This window comes from Chiloscyllium plagiosum, chromosome 4 (assembly GCF_004010195.1).
Source record: "Chiloscyllium plagiosum isolate BGI_BamShark_2017 chromosome 4, ASM401019v2, whole genome shotgun sequence".
NCBI lineage: Eukaryota > Metazoa > Chordata > Chondrichthyes > Orectolobiformes > Hemiscylliidae > Chiloscyllium > Chiloscyllium plagiosum.
In genome coordinates this window covers 45,174,418-45,193,805 of record NC_057713.1, presented here as the reverse complement: position 1 = coordinate 45,193,805, position 19,388 = coordinate 45,174,418, and the positions used below count along the sequence as shown (strand labels likewise).

General features: G+C 40.3%; 1 protein-coding gene across 2 annotated transcripts in view; it reads left to right on the top strand.

Moving 5' to 3' along the window:
• The first annotated feature begins 2,676 nt into the window (after positions 1–2,676).
• Positions 2,677–19,388, top strand: part of LOC122549011 (receptor-interacting serine/threonine-protein kinase 2-like) — a 30,935-nt gene continuing 14,223 nt past the window's right edge. For both annotated transcript variants that reach the window (XM_043688127.1, XM_043688126.1), the window contains exons 1-5: positions 2,677–2,830; positions 4,127–4,282; positions 9,184–9,341; positions 12,877–12,926; positions 15,161–15,322. In XM_043688127.1, the coding sequence (XP_043544062.1) occupies positions 2,693–2,830; positions 4,127–4,282; positions 9,184–9,341; positions 12,877–12,926; positions 15,161–15,322 (664 nt within the window). In that variant the 5' untranslated portion in view covers positions 2,677–2,692. The remainder of the gene's footprint in view (positions 2,831–4,126; positions 4,283–9,183; positions 9,342–12,876; positions 12,927–15,160; positions 15,323–19,388) is intronic.

Here is a 19,388-nt window from a genome sequence, read left to right as displayed (position 1 = left end):
GGTGGATGAGGGAGAAGAGGTGGACGGTGTGCAGCAGCAGTCTATACAGGGCCCTTCTTTTCACCTCCTTAAACGAAACAAAATTAAAATTTCGGAGGCGGCTCAGGTTGTGGGGCACAGGCTCCCGCGGGAAGTACGGGACCTTGGGGCCAATGTGAAATTCCGTCTGGGCTGGGGTGAGCGCGGACGGGATCCCACCGCACACCTGAGCGTCCTCCAACTGGGGCACTACGTCGGGTCCGAGCACCGCCGTTTTAAGGCATCGTATGGCGGTGGCCACATACTGGACGTCTACCGCTGCCCTGCTACACTCTTGTTTATTTTTTTTTCCACCAGGAAATTTCCTGTTTTTTTTTTTTAACCCCCACACTACTGCCTAACTGTGGTAGTGCTTATTTTATCCCCAGCACTCATGGTGTGTGTGTGTGTGTGTGTGCAGGTGTGAGACACAGTGAGAGACACAAAGTGCACAAATCTTTATTCAATTTCCACCACCAGGCATACACTCTTGTTTATATTTTTTTTAATTTTTTTTTGCTTTTAATGCTCTGTTTTTTTTTCCTTTGTTTTTTAAATTTTTTTCTTTCTTTACCCCCACACTACCACCTAAGTGCGGTAGTGCTTATTTTATACACTCTTGTTTATATCTGTCTGTCAGGGCTCCCTGATTGGGGCTGTTAATTTGGTCCAGTCAGGGAACCCATACTCTATGGGGTCCACCTGACTGACCTCGTTAAAATCACTACGCACACATTCGGTCCCTGAGGGTCTTGTGGCACAGTGGTATTGTCCTTGCCTCTGGACCAGAAAGTTTGGGTTCAACGTGTTTCAATATATCTGAACAAGTTGATTTGAAATACTTATATTCAGTCCTTTCATCCAATTTGTTCATATAGATTGTAAATACAGTACAACCTCAGTTACCTGAACGTCAATTATCCAAATTTTGGATTATCAGAACAATATCTCAAAGTCACGGTGCTTGGGTAAACAGTGTTATCTGAACAAAATACTCCCCGCCTGTGTCGTCTGGATAATTGAGGTTGCCCTGTAGTTCAATCAACACAGAGGCATAATCATAAGGCAAAGGATATAGATAAATGTACTTTTTTTCCCCTTTTTTCTTAAAATTAATGATACCAGACAGACTTTCCTAACTTCAGTCAGGTGATCAGGCCAATACAAAGTTGCAGTACTTCAGGTTTCTTTGACAAGGATTGTTTCACCTTCTGCCTTGGGAGCACGCAGTATGTGACTGGCCTGCAAATGTCTCTCTGACCATGTCTGTCTAATTTCTGAATTGGTCAACTTTACTTAAAAAAACTAAAAGAACAAAAACAGCAATTGATGGAAAACCTCAACAGAACTGGCAGTATCTGTGGAGAGAAGTCAGATTTAATGTTTTCGGTCCAGTGACCCTTCCTCAGAACCCTCCTTGATTAATTTATTTGCTGGGTTGTTCATACTGGATTCTGTGTGGATAGTGTCCTCAGGTAGTCAAAGGAACAATGTTTCTTTTGCAGTGCAGTTTCTCATCTGACTTTGTACAATTATCTATTGTCTGTCCTGATCTTTTGTGATGTCAGAAAGTTAGAGGTGTTGCTGAGTTCACTGCAGAATATCTTGTTTGATGATCATGCAAAACATGGATTTGGCTGCAGCAAATTGCTATTGTGAACTTATCCTTTGAAATCCAGACTTAATCATAAGTAATTACTTGGTTAATTATAACTTGATGTGCACTATTTGGTGAATTGTCTGGCTGATTACTATTTATATGTTGACCCTTAAATAATGCATGCAGTTTTTTTTATTCATATACATGATTACAAGGTGCAAAGTGTGAAATGGTTTCTGCATATAAATATTAGTATGAAATGGCATCCTGCCCCTGAGAGTCTACTGCAGTGATTATAAGATAATAAACTGTACGTGATCAAGTCACACTAAAATCTATTGTTTGAGGCGGCTATACAATCATTTGAAAACAGTGATACTAGATTATCTGCTCAGAATGTTGCTTGAACAAGTACTTTCTGATTTGGAGGGAGATGATTACATGTGCTGAATAAATTTTGCTGTATTGCCAAACAACTTCCATTTGGCCCAAGCCTTTCTGAGAAATATCAAATTAATTCTATTTGTTGGCAGTACATTCTGTAGAACTATTTTCATTCCAGATTGAAATATTGGAATACTTCCAAGATATTTTGCAAGTCAACCTATCCTGTAGAATTACTATCAATAATGCAGACATTTGTGTAGTGATGCTTTTAGATTTCTGCTTCTTGTATCTTGTCTACAGATTTACAAAGTGTGCTGTAATCACGTGGTGGTAATACAAGTGGGCAAGTCATTTCTGTTACCATGATTATTTGAATTATTAAAAATCTCACCTTTTGAAAAAAGTAGTCATCCATCTTCAACATTTATGGGGTACTTTGTGCTGAAATGTTTTGTGCTTTAAGCGTCACTGTAATCAGTAAGTCTTTAAAAATATTTTCAATATGGCCGCATAATTGTCAGTGAAACAACTAATTGCACCACAAACATTACTCCATGCAGCAATGATCCGTCATTCCTGACTTTCCCCTCCCCTCTTTCTGTCTTAAAAGTGCCAAAAATGCTTCATATAAATCGTTGAATATTTTGTTTTCCTTTTTTTAAACCCCAAAGGGAAAGGAATAGTCTGATGAAGGAAGCAGAGGTTTTGCACAGAGCCAGATTTTCCCATATAATCCAAATTTATGGTATTTGCAATGAACCTGAATTTATGGGGATTGTCACGGAATACATGAGCAATGGGTCTTTGGACCAACTTCTTTATCAGGTATTGTGATTGATTTATAGATGTTGCTATCCTTGTTTAAAGCCAAAATACTGTGAATGCTTAAAATATGAAATAAATACGCAGAATGCTAGAGAAACTCAACAGGTCTGGCAGCATCTGTGGAGAGAGAAACAGAGAGTTAATGTTTCGAGTCTGGTCTGACGCCTGACTCACTCTCTCTCTACTGTTTTTCTCTCTCTACAATTACTACCAGACCTTCTGAGTTTCTCCAGCATTCTTTTTATATTTTGCTATCCTCGTTACTCTTCACACATTGTTCACAAAATTCCTTGTAACAAACATCAGAAAGGAATAATTTTAAAAGATTTGCACACTAACTCCCTTCATGACCTCAGGAAGCCATGAAGCAATTTACAGCCAATTTTAAACTTTTAAAATGCAGTCATGCAAATTCAGAAGTGTGAAAACTTATTAAATCTGTACAACATAATCTGCTAATTTATGAGAAATTTGGCATTTAATCTTTTTAATCAGAAGTGAATTTAAATGTTGGCTATTGAATGTTTATATCTAACTTATTTAATCTTGTGACTGGATTATCACTTGCTGTTAACTAAATGAATGGCCGAGTTAATTAGACAGTTCATTAGGTAATCTTTCTCTTTAGACTATCTGCTTTAATCTTTTTTTAGAATTCCTCTAGATTCTAAATAACTTGTGCAATCTTTTGATTGATTGACTACCATAAAATCTTTTCATAACAACAAAAAAAGCTACCAAAATTTCATTTTGATAGAGCACCTAAATTTAAAACATAGGGGCTATGAAAATCTAGATGTTACAACAGACCAAGCAACTGTTTAGCAGAGGAACGAGTATCCTCCTCCTCTGTCCTGCACTGTTCAATTTATTATTATGCTGGATAACTTGTAGAGGAAATACACTTCTATATTCCTCCTTTATTGGCTGGAATTTGGGAACAAATTGTATATCAGCCCTTTTTGACAAATGCAAAAATGAGAAATACAAACAAAGAACAGAGTCAGCCTTTCAATCCCGCAAGCCTGAAAAGTTCTTGGAAAAACTCCTGTGTACCAGCAACAATGAATCTTGGAGGTGCAATACATACCTATGTTAATCAATATTGAATAATCTTTCAACTGTATTTTTACAATCAAACATTTTAGTACTTAGATGCTGTGAGGGTGAGCTAACTATTAACAGGCTTCCCTGTTTAAACTTCTTGGTGTTAGATTCTGTACAGTCAAGTGAATAATAAATTAGTTTTGCAGATTAATTCTGGTCTAATACAGACTTGTACACTTCCTGATGCAGAAAGATATATATCCAACACTTCCTTGGTCACTGAGACTTCGCATATTGTATGAAATTGCACTGGGAGTGAATTTTCTTCACAACATGAACCCACCATTACTGCATCATGATCTGAAGGCACAAAATATTCTGCTGGATGGTGAATTTCATGTAAAGGTAAGAAATTACTATTTAATTGAAATTTAGAACTGTGCAGGAATAATTAATACTTCATTGTGATTTCCTTACCAAATGATGAGGGTATTTTAGTAACCTTCAAATATTAGATTTGTTTATTTTTACCAATGGTGGTAGTAATTTACCTATCCTCATATATCCCTTTTTGATCATTAGTTTGTTTCTGGGTAGTAGCATGTACACATTTGGTCCAGAGTCATGGGGACAGTGCTGAGCTGGAAGTTTGGAATTAGGGTGAAGTGGGGGAAGGGGAAATGAGGAAACTGTTGAAGTCCACATTGATGCCCTGGGGTTGAAGTGTTCCGAGGCGGAAGATGAGGCGTTCTTCCTCCAGGCGTCTGGTGGTGAGGGAGCAGCGGTGAAGGAAGCCCAGGACCTCCATGTCCTCGGCAGAGTGGGAGGGGGAGTTCAAATGTTGGGCCACAGGGCGATGTGGTTGATTGGTGCGGGTGTCCCGGAGATGTTCCCTAAAGCGCTCTGCCAGGAGGCGTCCAGTCTCCCCAATGTAGAGGAGACCGCAATGGGGGCAACGGATGCAATAAATGATATTGGTGGATGTGCAGGTAAAACTTTGGATGCGGAAGGCTCCTTTAGGGCCTTGGATGGAGGTGAGGGAGGAGGTGTGGGCGCAGGTTTTGCAGTTCCTGCGGTGGCAGGGAAAGGTGCCAGGATGGGAGGGTGGGTCCTGCCACGTTTCTTTCCCCGAAAGGTACTCTTGAGGGATGACGTTTTGGACTAACCCCACTCAAAGCTAGGACAAGGGTTCACAATTACCACTGTGTTGTTGTCAGTGGAGAGATGTTGATCCTCACACCAGTTTGGGGGAGGCTAGGACAGTGATCCTTTGTGCCTTCCAAATGGAGGCCAACTGAAATGCTCAGTTCGCCCATCTAGATTGGAGAGCGAGTATGGCTGCCCTGAGAAATTTCCCTGACTCCCTCAGATGGCCAGAGGAACAAAAGGAAGGGTTACTAGTTGCTGAAGCATTGTACACGTAATGTGCAGTGTGGACAATGTTTGGGTATTGCATGGGTTTGGCATCCCCTGTTTTCATGGGGGCATTGGAGTAGATCTAAGGCTGGCAATAAAACTGGTATCCACCAGCCTAAAAGGGACAGAGCAACAGATGCTGGAAGCACAACTTGGACTTCTAGTCTGCAGCAATGAGGAGCTATATCTTAAATAGGAAGGGCAGATGTCTGGGCAGCAGGAGGATATGGGAGAAGAGATAGACACAACAAACAGTAGACCTTCACTGTATGAAACTGAACAGACTGAGATCCAGTGCTGCAGGAACCTGCATCACTCCAAGCAGGTGCTGTCATCCACAGGCCTCTCATCTCTCCAAGTTGGTCACCATACCCTACCAGTGACCATCAGAAGTGGCCTTTAATGTCACTGCTTCAGATTTTTTCCAACAATCAGCTGTGGGCTTCAGTGGCATCTCGTCAATACATACACATTTTCTTTGCTGGTCACCAATACGTTCTTTGCCAGAGCTGGACAGTGCATCAAGGTCACAACAAAAGTAGCCTCACAAGGACAGAGGACATTGGGTTTGGAACTATTGTTGACTTCCACCAGATGCAGGGCAATCATCAATTGCATCAGTGTCATCGACAGTAAGGCATCCCACTCTGCCAATGCGTAACTGGGCTGTAACACAACAAGAACTTGCTCTACGTTTCTGTTTGCCCATCTAGAAGTGCCATGAGCCATTTATCTTCCACCAGTACTAGCTGCCTTAGATCTTTACTACAAGTGGATGGATCCTAGAGAACAAGGGATTGCTTACCCTTTTACCGGAGCACCAGACAGAGACACAGAGGTGACACAAAAAAGAATGGACTACTCATTAGCGTAATGGTTGAAAAGGCCACTGGGCTTCTCAAGATGTGTTTCTGATGTATGGGCTGATTGGATGGTGCCCAGTGATGCCTTCCTGCAAGGATCTTGTTCATTGTGCTGCTAGGTGTTAAGTTCTTCACAACATTGCCATACAGAGGTGTGTACACACTTTAAGGTCCTGAACACTCTGGACAAAAGTGGGAGGAAGTGGAGAGTCAATGAAGAGCCTTGGTTTCATGATAACATGGCCAAGCATGGCACAAGGCATTAAGGTCTCACGAGGCTGTCATGAATTTTGTGTTGCCTGATTCAGTCAAGGCTCAGTTGAAACCTCTGACACAGGTTGTGTGGCATGGATTGGAAAGGATTTGAGAAACCTGTGCTTCCAGATGCAAGGATGACACAAGCTGGGTCATCTTTCCAATGAAGGAAGCGCATCTGCCCAGAGGTTTAGCCCTCACCTTTACCCATTTTACCACATTGCAACAGCTTTACTGTCACTATCTCAGACATCTGGCTTGGAGTCAATGTCTATTATTTTCCTCTTTTTCTTTAGACAGTGTGTGGAGATGGCAAGAACACACACTAATATGACCTGTTGACATTATCCTACCAGCTGCAGGTAGATAATTTGTTTTCTCTTCCTTGTGGATTTCAGTATCAGATCCAGGTTATCAATGAAGTGTTGGATAGCTTTGTCCCACATTCTAGGTCTCTGACTCTGCTGTGATGTCAAACATTGCCCTAGTGCAGTGGAAAACATCAGTGTAATCATGACAGCAAGCAGCCTTCTTCATGCAGTGGGCATGATACATCAGTCCTACACTTTTTTCTCTCCTGGCTCTATTTTTCACCCAACTGGTCTATTTAGTCATGGAACTTGTCTCCATATCCAGTAAGGTCCAGACTACATGAGACTTGGAACTTTTAAGCAATTTCTTATCCAAAGTGGCTTTCTGACCTGAAAATAAAACATTTTCCCATTTCCCACCTCCGTTGTAAAAATGCTGTTACCTTTTGCTCTTTTGACCATTTTTCATTTTTCAATGATTCACCTATTTCCCAACATCACTGCGATGAGCCACATATGATGGTGCAATGGGTGCTGTGCAAACATGAGTAATTTGGGTTAATGGTGTGCAAAGATGAGGTTAAGTTTTATGTTATGATCTCATTTGTGAATTTATTCTTGTTTCTGCCTGATGTTATTTCTTGTGAGAATGTTCAACTTAAATTCATAATTTAGTTTTTAACTAATCAATGTAATAGTGGGAAATTCCACACACCCACACCCCTCCCCCACTGCTCCCTCACCAAACAACATGGTATGGCATTAACTTTGGAAGAATACAGTGAGTTGTTCGGTGAGGACCTTACTGAAGTCTAGATCTTAAGGGTCCCATTTTCCACTCAGGTGTTGGATGGCGAGACATGATGTTTGCTCGTGACGGGGGTGAGGGCTATTTGCATGCATTGCTCTACCCAGCCCATGTTTTCTAGATCCAGCTTTCACTAGTAAGGCCCACATTGGTGACTCCCTGCTCTTTTAAATCTTCAAGGATTTCCATGGTATGGTCCTTTCCTTCCTTCCTTTTGAACAGAAAGCGAATTCTCACTAGCATCCAACTTGGTTGTTAACACAAATCAGTCCTCTTCTGCTTTATCACAGCAGTATCTTCTTTGTCTCTATTGAGTTTCAAAGTTCTGTGCATAGAATGACCTGGTTACCTTCATGGCAGCATTTGACTGTGTAAGAAACTCTGGTAGGTTTGCGGTCATTGGAACCAGAGGAAACTGCTTCGTTATCTGAAGTCATACATGCATAATATTCAAGGTCATTACCAACATTTAAACCCCAACCATTGATCAGAAATGGTTGGGCAACAATGCCTTAGTGGTTAGCACTGCAGCCTCACATTGCCAGGGACCCGGGTACGATTCCAGCCTCTGGCAACTGTCTGTGTGGAGTTTGCACATTCTGTGCGGGTTTCCTCTGGGCGCTCCAGTTTCCTCCCACAATCCAAAGATGTGGAGGTTAAGTGAACTGGCCATGTTAAATTGCCCATAGTGTTCGGCGGTATGCAGACTAGGTGGTTAGCTAGGGGTAGATTTGGGTGGGATACTCTTCAGAGGGTCAGTGTGGACTTGTTGGGTCAAAGCGCCTGTTTCCATACTGTAAGAATTCTATAATTTAAAAAATTTGATAACCTGAAGTGGACCAGTTCCATAAAACACTGTGTGGTTAAAGGCACAGGTCACAGATGTAGAATCCTGTGGCAAATATATTTGCTCCCAACTTGCCAAGTCCTGTCCACCATCTACAAGGCATAAGTCAGGAATGTGAGGTGATGCTGTCTATTTGCCTGTATGAATGTGACTTTAAAAATGGGTCCAGACGCTCACCACTGGACAGGATAAAATAGTCCACTTGATTGGCACCCATCCACCACCTTCAACATTCACCCATTTTACTACTGATGTAACTTGCTTGAACGGTGTGCCATCCACAAGGTGTCATGCAGCAACTTGCGACAACACTTTGCAAATCACAGCCTTACTCCGAGAAGGACAAATCTTTCAGCTGCAGGAGAAGCATTAACTCCATGCTTCCCCTCTAAGTCACACACAGTCTTTTATTTGGAAATGTATCACTATTCCTTTGTCATTGTTGAATAATAATTCAAGACTCCTGTAACAACTCTGAGGGAGTCTTTAGCACATGGACTGCAGCCGTTCAAGAAAACAGTGCATACTCTCAAAAACATTTAAAATTGGGTGTTGGTACTGCTGATAAGGCAAACTTTCAACGTCCCATTAATGAATGGATTTAAAAAATAATTGTTCACTGAAATGGCTTTTTAGTTTCCTTCATATCCCTTTTACAGTGCTCTGATGTCCCCATGCTCTTAAATCATGTCACAAGTTCACCTTGTGGTTTTCTTCCATTTAAACAATGATTTGACTTCCGTGATTTAAGATGGCAGCATGTTTGGTTAGCTGAGTTCAGAGATGAATGTGTGTTCTTTGTTTAGATTGCAGACTTTGGGATGTCAAAATGGCGACGTTTAACCATGAGTAAATCTTCAGGCCTTAAATCCCCCACAGCTGGAGGAACTGTTATCTACATGGCTCCAGAGCAGTATGAGCCGAACAAAGCAAAACGTGCAGATGTGAAACATGACATGTACAGGTACAGTGAGATGATTTCTTAAAACATGGGAACTGAATAAAATATTTGTTTTGAATGGTTCACTCATTATTGTTACCTGCATAAGACTAGAAGATTTCAGAATTTGGTGTGTGGTTCATTTTGTTCTAGTTCATATCCTCCTAATATTAGGTCAGTTTTGGATAGTATCAAATTAACATTTTAATACCACCACATTCTGGTGTGAGGCATTTATTTTCTTGGAAAGAATTTGCTCGCAGATAGTTTGCCATTTGAGGCAACTAAGTTATTGTTCATGCCTTCTGACGTTTTATGTTTTGTAATATGATGCATGGATTTGACTAAGTCACCCCTCTCTTATTCTGCACTGGCAATAAAGATTTGGTTAAAATGTTAAATTGAATCTTGCTGTCAACATACTGTAAGCACGATCCAAGCCATTGAGGCTCTTGGTAAAACCATGCAGAATGTACCAACGCAAAAACCATGACTGATTGAATTCTCCAGCACCAGACTGTAATATTGATGTTAAGATAGAAGGAGGTCCACATTGTTAACTGCGTGGCAGTCAAACTACAGTCTGGAGAGGTCAGAGTGAATCTTCAAAATTCTGTTTTTTTTCTCTCCTCGCTCTCACTCCATGCGGACCAATAGATCAAGGTATACACCCCTCAGACCATTTTCAAGCAGTTCTTCGTCTCCTCTCATTCTAGTCTTATGGAATCACAAGGTATGGTTAGTCACGAAGGAGTCCAATCATCTCCGGTCAGCAGCCAACTCACCCTGGAACCCCACTTCTCTCAAAGACTAATTGACCATTCCTAAAGGCTACAATGTGCTTGTGTATCAAAGGAAGAATCATTCTGATATGGTTGCATGGAGCAGGCAATCAGACTATGGTCAGGAAATAATGCTCTGTGAATTTTTGACTTGGAACTAGGTACAGACGTGATAGCCTGAATGTTTTCCTTCTGTTCTGTAACAGTCCTGAGATTCCTGTTTAACTCTCTGCAAGAGCATCATAGCTCCTCCCCAGTGGACTCCCTAATTCACACCAACACTTCAATGATTTACTTCTTCAGTGTTTATCCAAATCCTTTTTAACCCATGGTTTCACTCACCTGGGATTCTTTCTCGGCCTCTCTGACAATTTTCTAGATTCTAACCATCTTGATCACTTACACAAATGAACGTAGAAATAAGGACAGGGAAAAATGAACCATTCTACTTAGACTTGCATCCCGACATGGAAAGTATCTCCTTCCACTCCCACATAGCCATACAACCTCCTGGGACAGGCAAAACAAAGTAGGAAAAAAACCTGAAGTTTGAATTTCTGAGTCATGTCAGCTCAGAGTTCCGCAGTCGTGCAATTTCCCAGTTAGAAATGTTTCATGTAATTGGCAAGATTTCATGCCATCATAATTTTAAGTTCCTCATTTAGTGTTTACAGTTCTATACATTTTTGAAGAGTTCCTGTAGTTTGCTATATTTGACAAGCTGAGATATATGTAGCCACAGTTATGCTTTCAGAAATGAATCTTTATATTTTTTATCATTTCAGCCTCATTGACTGTACTGAGACTTTCTGACTTGTTTTAGCTGTTGGTGTGTTTCCAGTGGAAGTAAAAACATCTATCTATGAATCAGTAAATTAGGCAATAGTCTAATCTTTAAAAGTATAAAGTGGTGTTTTTGAATAGGAAAATATATTTGCAGGCTGGCCACGACACGAACACATTTTCCACGATCATAACTTTTTTTTAATGTACCAATGGTAGGGGATGATAGGCCTGGGATTTTGGGACAATTTGTGGACTGTCATGACAAATGTGACGAGAAGAGAGCAATTACATCTGTTAACCAGGAGGATCCCAGAAGAGATTGCCTCGAATTAAGATCCAGATTTCGGATTGCCAGTCACTGGAAATAGTCAGAGCAGGGTTCAAATAGTGTATCTTTATTGCAAAGAGATAGGAATGCAACCATTAGCTAAAAGCTCACTGTGAATCAATGTAGTGATGTGTCCTTTTAACACTAGGAAGGGGATTTTAAAAAAAAAAACACATTCATAGGATGTTGGATCCATCCCTAATTCCGCAGAGGGCAATCAAGAGGCAGCCACATAGCTGTGGGTCTAACATCCCTTCTAGGGCATTAGCGATAGGTGTTTATAGTTGTTGCATGACCATCGTTAGACTAGCATTTTATTCCAGATATTTACTGAATTTACACTTCAATCATCTGCCATGGTGGGATTTGAACCCTTAGGACCAAAATATTAGTCTGGGGTTCTGTTACTAGCCCAGTGACATTACCACTATGCCATTGCCTTCCAGTGTTGTCTCAATTCAGTAAATATACAAAACCTCTCAGAAAAATGCCAGATCATATTGAACCAGGGCAGGTTTAGAGAAATCTGAGTGAGTAACCTGTTCTAGACTGACAAATCTGGATGTACCCTAATTTTAATGAGGCTCTCTACCTCAAATTTTAGGAGTTATTTGAAATTTAATGGCTACAATATGGGGTTCCCAAGGCTCAGGAACCCCAGCAACTAAAGGAAAGTAGAAGCAGGCCAATCCAGTAGGTGAGGGTTTTCCGTGATGTGGAGGTGCCAATGTTGCACTGGGGTGGACAAAGTCAGAAGTCAAACAACACCAGGTTATGGTCCAAAACGTTTCTTTAAAATCACCAAGCTTTTGGAGCAGTGCTCCAAGAGTGTTTTTCCAACATTGCACATGGGCCAAGAGGGGTACAGGAATCCTTCCCTCTGAGCCTGACATCAGGTTACACTCCAACTGTAATTGATCCCTTCCTACAACCGGCTAACTTTCCCTGCGCATAATATTTTCCGTCAGTGGAACCAGAGGCAATTGAAGAAAATGCTATATCTTGTGACCAAGTCTGACCAGGCCTCCCCCCTTTTTATTTATATTTCAAGATCACACATTCCATGAGAAGGAGCAAGAGAAGAGTCACTTAGTCCTATTGAGCTCATCTCATCCAGATATAATGCAGCCTCAAAAACCTATCTCCACAATCCCTTTGTCAACAGGGCAAAAAGAAGTGGGTGGGTAAAGTCTGATAACATCCCAGGACTACCAAGCAAGTCCACAAAGCCACATCAGCTCAATTCTTATCAAGCAGCTAATAAGCAGAGTATCTTAAATTTTACATATTGCTGAAAAGAGGGAGATGTTGCGGAAATATGTTGTCTCTTACTCATCAGGAAAATTGCTAGATAAGTGCAGGATGAAAAGATTTTGCAATATATCTTTTTGTGCAATATTCAATTTCTATTCTTGTAACTGACCTTAACTGGAAATATGCGGTTTAAATATTTCAAATATGCTAAACTGTTTTAACATTTTCCAATCAGTGTTCCTGAAAAAATTTATTTTTAAAAATATTCTGCTGCATTTCTACATTTTTAAGTTGCTTCAGGAAGAGCATATGCAGAGTGATTGTTACACAAGTAACAAAGGGAAATAACGTTTATGCTTTGTTAGCTCGTAAAGCCTGTGCTTAAATATGCTTTGTTCCCTTTTTGTAGCTATTCAATAATAATGTGGGAAGTCCTTTCAAGAAAACAGCCATTTGAAGGTTGGTTCCATTCAATTTTCATTTCAGACCTTCTGCTAGCTTTATCCTCTAAAAATGTAATTGATACGTTTGAATCCATCAATTTCTAATCATCAACATATTTAATTATCAGAACAATAGGAACCACAGGTCAGGCAGCCTGAGTGAGAGAAAGCTAGAAGAATCAGTAAGGAATGGCAACACAACATTTTGGATGGCTGTTGGGGCACAGTGGTAGTGTCCCTGCATCTGAGCCAGGAGATCTGGGTTTAATCCCACTGCCTCCAGAGGTATATGCCAGCATCTCTGCGCAAGACGATTAGAAAGTTTCTTAATCGGACAATTTAAAAAATCCAAATGTGGCAGTGCACAGTTAGTATTGCTCTATGAAAAGGAAACCATGAATACCGTATCCGTTGTGAGTTTTTTGAGGAAGTTACCGGCAGGTTAGGAAGGAAGGAGTATTTTTAAATTTTCTTTAGAAATTCAGTAATTTTTTTTAAGATTCCCTACATTGCAGAAACAGGCCCTTCGGCCCAGCCAGTCCACACCGACCCTCCGAAGAGTAACCCACCCAGACCCATCTCCCTCTGACTAATGCATCTAACACTCTGGGCAATTTAGCATGGCCAATTCACCTGACCTGCGCATCTTTGGATTGTGGGAGGAAACTGGAGCACCCGGAGGATGTGTGCCGTACAAAAGCTGTTGCACATGATAAATGCCCATGAATTTGAGTTCTTTGTTTGCATAGCTGGAGGATTGATTCAAGGTTGTAAACACAGTAGCAACAAACCCCTTACCTTCATGTTTCAGGCTATTGTGGTGCTGCTAGCATCAGAGCAGAGAGTTGGTCATTTACAATCTGTTAATGACTTCGATGAAAGGATGAAGTGGAATGTGTTCAAGTTTGCTGTCATAAGGCAAGCTGTGAAAATAACATGAGATTGCAATTTGAAAAGGGCTATTGAAAAACTACATGAATGAATAAGAAAATGAGATGGAATATTTTGTGGGGGGATATGAAGTCACTCATTTTGATAGGCTAGAAAAACAGAATATTTTGTAAATTATGAAAGAAATTCATGAAATGTTATTCAGAAGGTTTTGGATCTCAAAACACAATTAATATGAAGGTACAGAAAGTAATGAGCAAGACAATTTTTGACTGTCATTGCTAGGGTTTTGAATGCAAAGCTAATGAAGTCTTGCTACAATTATATAAGACTTTGGTGTGTCTTCACTTGAACTACTATGTGCAGCTTTGGCCTCTCTACATAAGGAAAGATATATTTACTTTTTGTGGAGATGCAAGGAAAAAAATCACTCCTCTTTTTCTGGAGATAAGACAGTTGTCCTGTAAGGAGCTATGGAATGTGATTTTTCTATATTCTGGATTTTGTGAGAATGAGACACAATCTTATTTTAAACATTTGATTGAGTGTTTTGACTGGGTTGATGCTGAAAGGCTGACCCCTGTTGCTGGAGATTTGAGTGAATAACCTAGGCCAACACTGCAGCAAAGTATTGAAGGGAGTGCAGCAAGTGCTGTCTTTCAGATGAGGTGTCAAGCTAAAACCTAGTCTATTCCCTCAAATGCTTATCACACTATTCAAAGATATATTCTATCAGTATTCAGGCTAACATTTGTCCCTGAGCCAACGTCACCAAAAACAAAATTGTGCAATCTCTTTCTTTCCCCTCATTTGAGAGATTTCACTATATGCAAATTGACTGACTGCTGCATTACATCAGTGAATTTTTAAATGCTTCTGAACAGCCTCATCAGCTGTGAGTGCTTTGGAAATTTGTGGAAAGTACAATTGCGCTTGCCGTTAATTCATCCTTGTTATTAAAGGTAATTTGAAAAATTGCATAATTACGGCATTCGCAACTTTTGTCCAACCACAGTGATGAGTATTTAATGCTGTATTATGTGTTTTGATAACAATGAATATTTTGTTCGCGAAATCATATTGTTGATACTTTAAACAAAATGTCTGCATAAGACAACTTCTATTCAGTTAACATGGCATCAGCGATGTAAAATATGGAATACTTTATGTGAAATGTAATTTTGCAGCTACATTTCTTACCTCTATAGTCTTTTACTCCATTTTCTAACTTTTTCACATTTTGAATGTAAAATATTTTCCTTTGGCTAATATTAAGATCCTGAAAATTTCAATTGATATGAAAAAGTGTTAGCTTACACTGTCAGTTAAGTTTCTCCTTTGTAATTCTCTCTTTCCTAGATGCTACAAACCCAGTGCAGGTCATGTTCAGTGTACTGCAGGGTTCCCGACCTGACACCAGTGAGGAGAGTTTATCACTGGACATCCCCAACCGGGAAACACTACTTGGGCTGATGATTAGCGGCTGGTCTCAAAACCCTAATGAACGGCCTTCCTTTATTAGTAAGTTGCTGCAAATGTGCAGTTTGTGAGGAGAATAAGACATTGTTATTTGCAATCACCCAACATGGTACAAGCATAGGGTCATTAAATCACTATCAACTGCCATTCTTCAACTCTTGCCTGATTTAGTCATGGCTTGGTTCACATTATTAGTTCAGTGTGATTGTTATTGTCTTAGTTTAAACAACATTCCACTTCTCCTAGTAAATTCTAGACCCATTATCTGATTCCTGGTCAAACCCAACTGCATGTGTTTCAATAAAACTGACTTTCATAGCAAGACAAAACTCCAAATATGGAATTGGTGACTGATTCTCTTGGATCAGAATCCAAAATACCTTCCTTCCTTTTCAAGGTGAATATTCTAACTGTTTTCTCATCAGGAAGAGAGATTTGGTGGTGTTCTAACCAGGGGGTCATTATTGCTCAGCTGAGGGGGTGAGGTTGAGAACATCGGACCTTCATGATGACCTCAACACATGTGGAAATTGAACCCACACTGTTGGCATCTCTCTGCATCACAAACCTGCCATCCAGCCAACTGAACTAACCTAAAGGTAGAAAGGCAAGTTTTGAGAGGGATGCAACAGTTTGCAGCAAGATATTTGACAAGTTAAGTAAGTGGGCAAAAAGTTGGCAAATGGAGTATGATGTAGAAAAATATGAAGTTGTCCCTTTTGGAAGGGAGATCAAAAGAGCAGAATACTATTTAATTGGAGAGAAACTTTAGAAAGCTGCAAGTCTAAGGGACTTGGGGATACTTGTGCACGAAACACAAAGTTAGCACACAGATGCAGCAGGTAATCAGGAAGGCTAATGGAATGTTGGCCCTTATTTCAAAGGAGTTAAAGTATAAGAGTAAGGAAGTCTTTGTTAAAACTGTAAAAGGTGTTGGTGAGACCACATCTGGAATGCAGTTTTGGTCCTCTTATTTAAGGAAATATATCATTTCATTAGAGGCAGTTCAGAGAAAGTTCACTAAGATGATTCCTGGTATGGAAGGATTGTCTTATGAGCAAACAGATTGGGACTTACTCGTTAGAGTTTAGAAGAATGAGAGGTGATCTCAGTAAAATATAAGATTCTTAAGATGCTTGATATGGTAAAAGCTGAGAGCATGTTCCCCTCATGGGCGCTTCTCAGACCAGAGGGCATAGTCTCAGAATAAAGGGGTGCCAATTTAAGACTGAGATAAGGAGGCATTTCTTTCCTGAGGGCTGAGAGTCTTTGGACCTCCTTGCCACAGAGAGCTGTGGGGGAAGAGTTCTTGGGTATATTTAAAGCTGAGATATATTGATATGTTCTTGATCAATAATGGGAATCACAGTTTATGGGAAAGGGCAGAAAATTAAACAAAGTGAAGAATGTTCGATCAGCCATGATCATATTGAAAGCAGGCTTGAGGTGCTGAATGGCCCACTCCTGTTCCTATTTCTCATGGTCTAATGGACACCCTATAGCCAACCTTCAATCACTCTCACTCATCTTATCATTCTCCAGAACGTGGGTCTCCTTGCAAGCAAGGGCTTTCCCATCCATGAACATAACCCAGCTGACCCTGTTGCATCCAGAGCCTGACCAAACTGGCTGAAATCTTGCTGAAGTATGAAGTACCCTTCCTGTTGTATAGTTCCACTACATACCAATAAAGTGGCATTACTCCAGCACTAGATTGACACTGATGCTGTGCCTATGATCTTTTTTTCCTTTTCTAAGATTTCTGCATTCAGCTCATCACCATAAAGTCTTCATTTTGCATCCACCTCTTAAATCAAAGGTAATTCCTCATTGCTCCCCCTCCATGATGTTTTAAAACAACTAGTGAACCATTTTCATATTTCAAGTTTCAGTTAAATTGCCCTTCACTGTCACTTCTTTGGTATCTCTAGTGGCCACTGAACCTCACCCTAGATGCTGTGTTCAATCTTGCAATTCTGTGAGGGTTTACAACCTTCAAAGTAACAATGAATATCTTCCTGATTTCAGTTGCTTTTAAATTTATTTGCCCAGCATATTTCTTTCATCCTCTGAGACAGAAAAGCCACTTCCTCCTGGAGTTGGTCTCTCTTAAATCCAATCAAATCACTGACTTATTACTCCCTCCTTGTCAGACCAATTTAATATCTACAATTTCCTGTAAACTGAGTCATCAAGCTATGATTCCAAAACACATTGCATTAAATCAATGTGATGACTTGAAGTTGTTTTGAAAATGTTGGTGTAGCCACATTTGACCTTATTAAAGTCTTGACATCCTTGCCATACATTTTGCTGCATCTTTGAAAAACAGAGTCTTTTGAATATCTGTATTTCTACTGGTGATTAAATCAGCCAAAACAAACATTCCTGAGCACTCTATCACTAAACTGGATTGAAAATGAAATCATTTATGCACCAGCACTTAAACAAGATCTGTGGAAAATATTATTTAATTATATGCTCCTTTTTTTTTCATTTGCATTGTGATTAAAATGTCAATTTTTTTCACATGGAAAAACTTTACTCTCCTCTATATTAAGGAACTGTTGAATCACAGACTTTACAGAACTTGTGGTTATCTGGTCGGCATGGCCTGTACTGTTGCTTACAACAATAGAGAATTCTATTGGAAGAATACTTGCAGACCTTCCCTTTTTTTTTTATACTATTTAGAAGTTCTTTTACAAAGTTGTTTATTTTTTAAAATACGTGTTTCCAACCTGTCAAAGCATTGGGAAATGAAATATTTGAACATCTATTTCTGACTCTGGTATATTCACTAAAAGAGAGATTCCCACGATCTGCTTTGTCAGTAAGATGACCTATTTCAAGCTGTATAGCATTCCCTGACTTCATTCCTGCCTCAATCCATCCGCTGAATCCTTCATTTAATCAATTGCTATCTCCAGCCGATTCAATACACTCCTGGCTGGGTTCCTAAAGCCTGCTCTCCATTGAATGGAGGTCATCCTTATACAATGGGATGACTTTGGTTAAACTGGTGGGTCACCCGGTTTGCCTTTCCATTGGAAACTTGATGTTATTCCAAGGTAACTAGGAACCTAACTGGCCAGCATTAGACATCTTTCTGAATTGAGCACCTACAGGGGTTGAAGTCCCCTTCCCCCAGTTGTTCTTGGGATGGAAAGGGTTGACTATAATTGTCGCACCCGAAACTAATTACAAGAGAGCAAGACGCTAATGGAATCTCCATTCAGCACTCTCCCACCCAATCACCCAGAGATCTCACCACCTCAAAGGTGGCATTAAATTCTGCTGTATGTCTCATTCCATCACCCCCGTACTTACTGACCCCATCGAGCAATGTCTTAAGTCCACATCCCAATTTTCAGTTCCCTCCATGACTTGGTCCTTCATATCTCTGCAATATCTCCGAACTCCATAACTCCCCAAGAAAGCTTCGCTCAGCTAAGTCTCATTTGGTCATTTTCACTGCACTGCTGGCTCTGCTTCTGGTTGCCTATCCATCCCCAAGGTCTGGAGATCCCCACCTTCAGTCCCAAAAGTGGAAGATCTGGAGGTGGGAAGGCAATTTCATTGTGCAGAGTGGTGGCATCCCAGACCATGCCACCTACCTCCATGAAATTAAGTTCTGAGCAGGAAGGCTGAAGCTCAACCTTTTCACTCCACCTGCAAATTGAAATTTTGGGTGGAATGCAGCCCGGAAGATAACATGCCCTCAACTGGTCACTTAAGAGTCAGACACAAATACTGGTGAAGACTCAAAGGACTGGACACCGGGTAGGTGAGTTGCTGCAATGAAAGTCGATTCAATCTGGGTCATGGACAGTTTGGTCTGGCTTTTAATGTAAGGTTTTTAAACTAGCGAAAGATGAAGTGTCATTGCTCAAATGTAATTTATATGTGGAATTCCTTTCACTTTTACACTGGCGTAGATGATTTCAGATGAATTGCACTGAATTAAACTCGTACAATCTTTCCCTGCCACATAATCTCTGTAATCGTGTACAGAAAAATTTCTCTAGTGTCCAGTAAACAAGATTTAGATTAAATATTAGGTTTCAAAATTTAAAGATAATATGAGAAACCATTAATCTAAAACCTC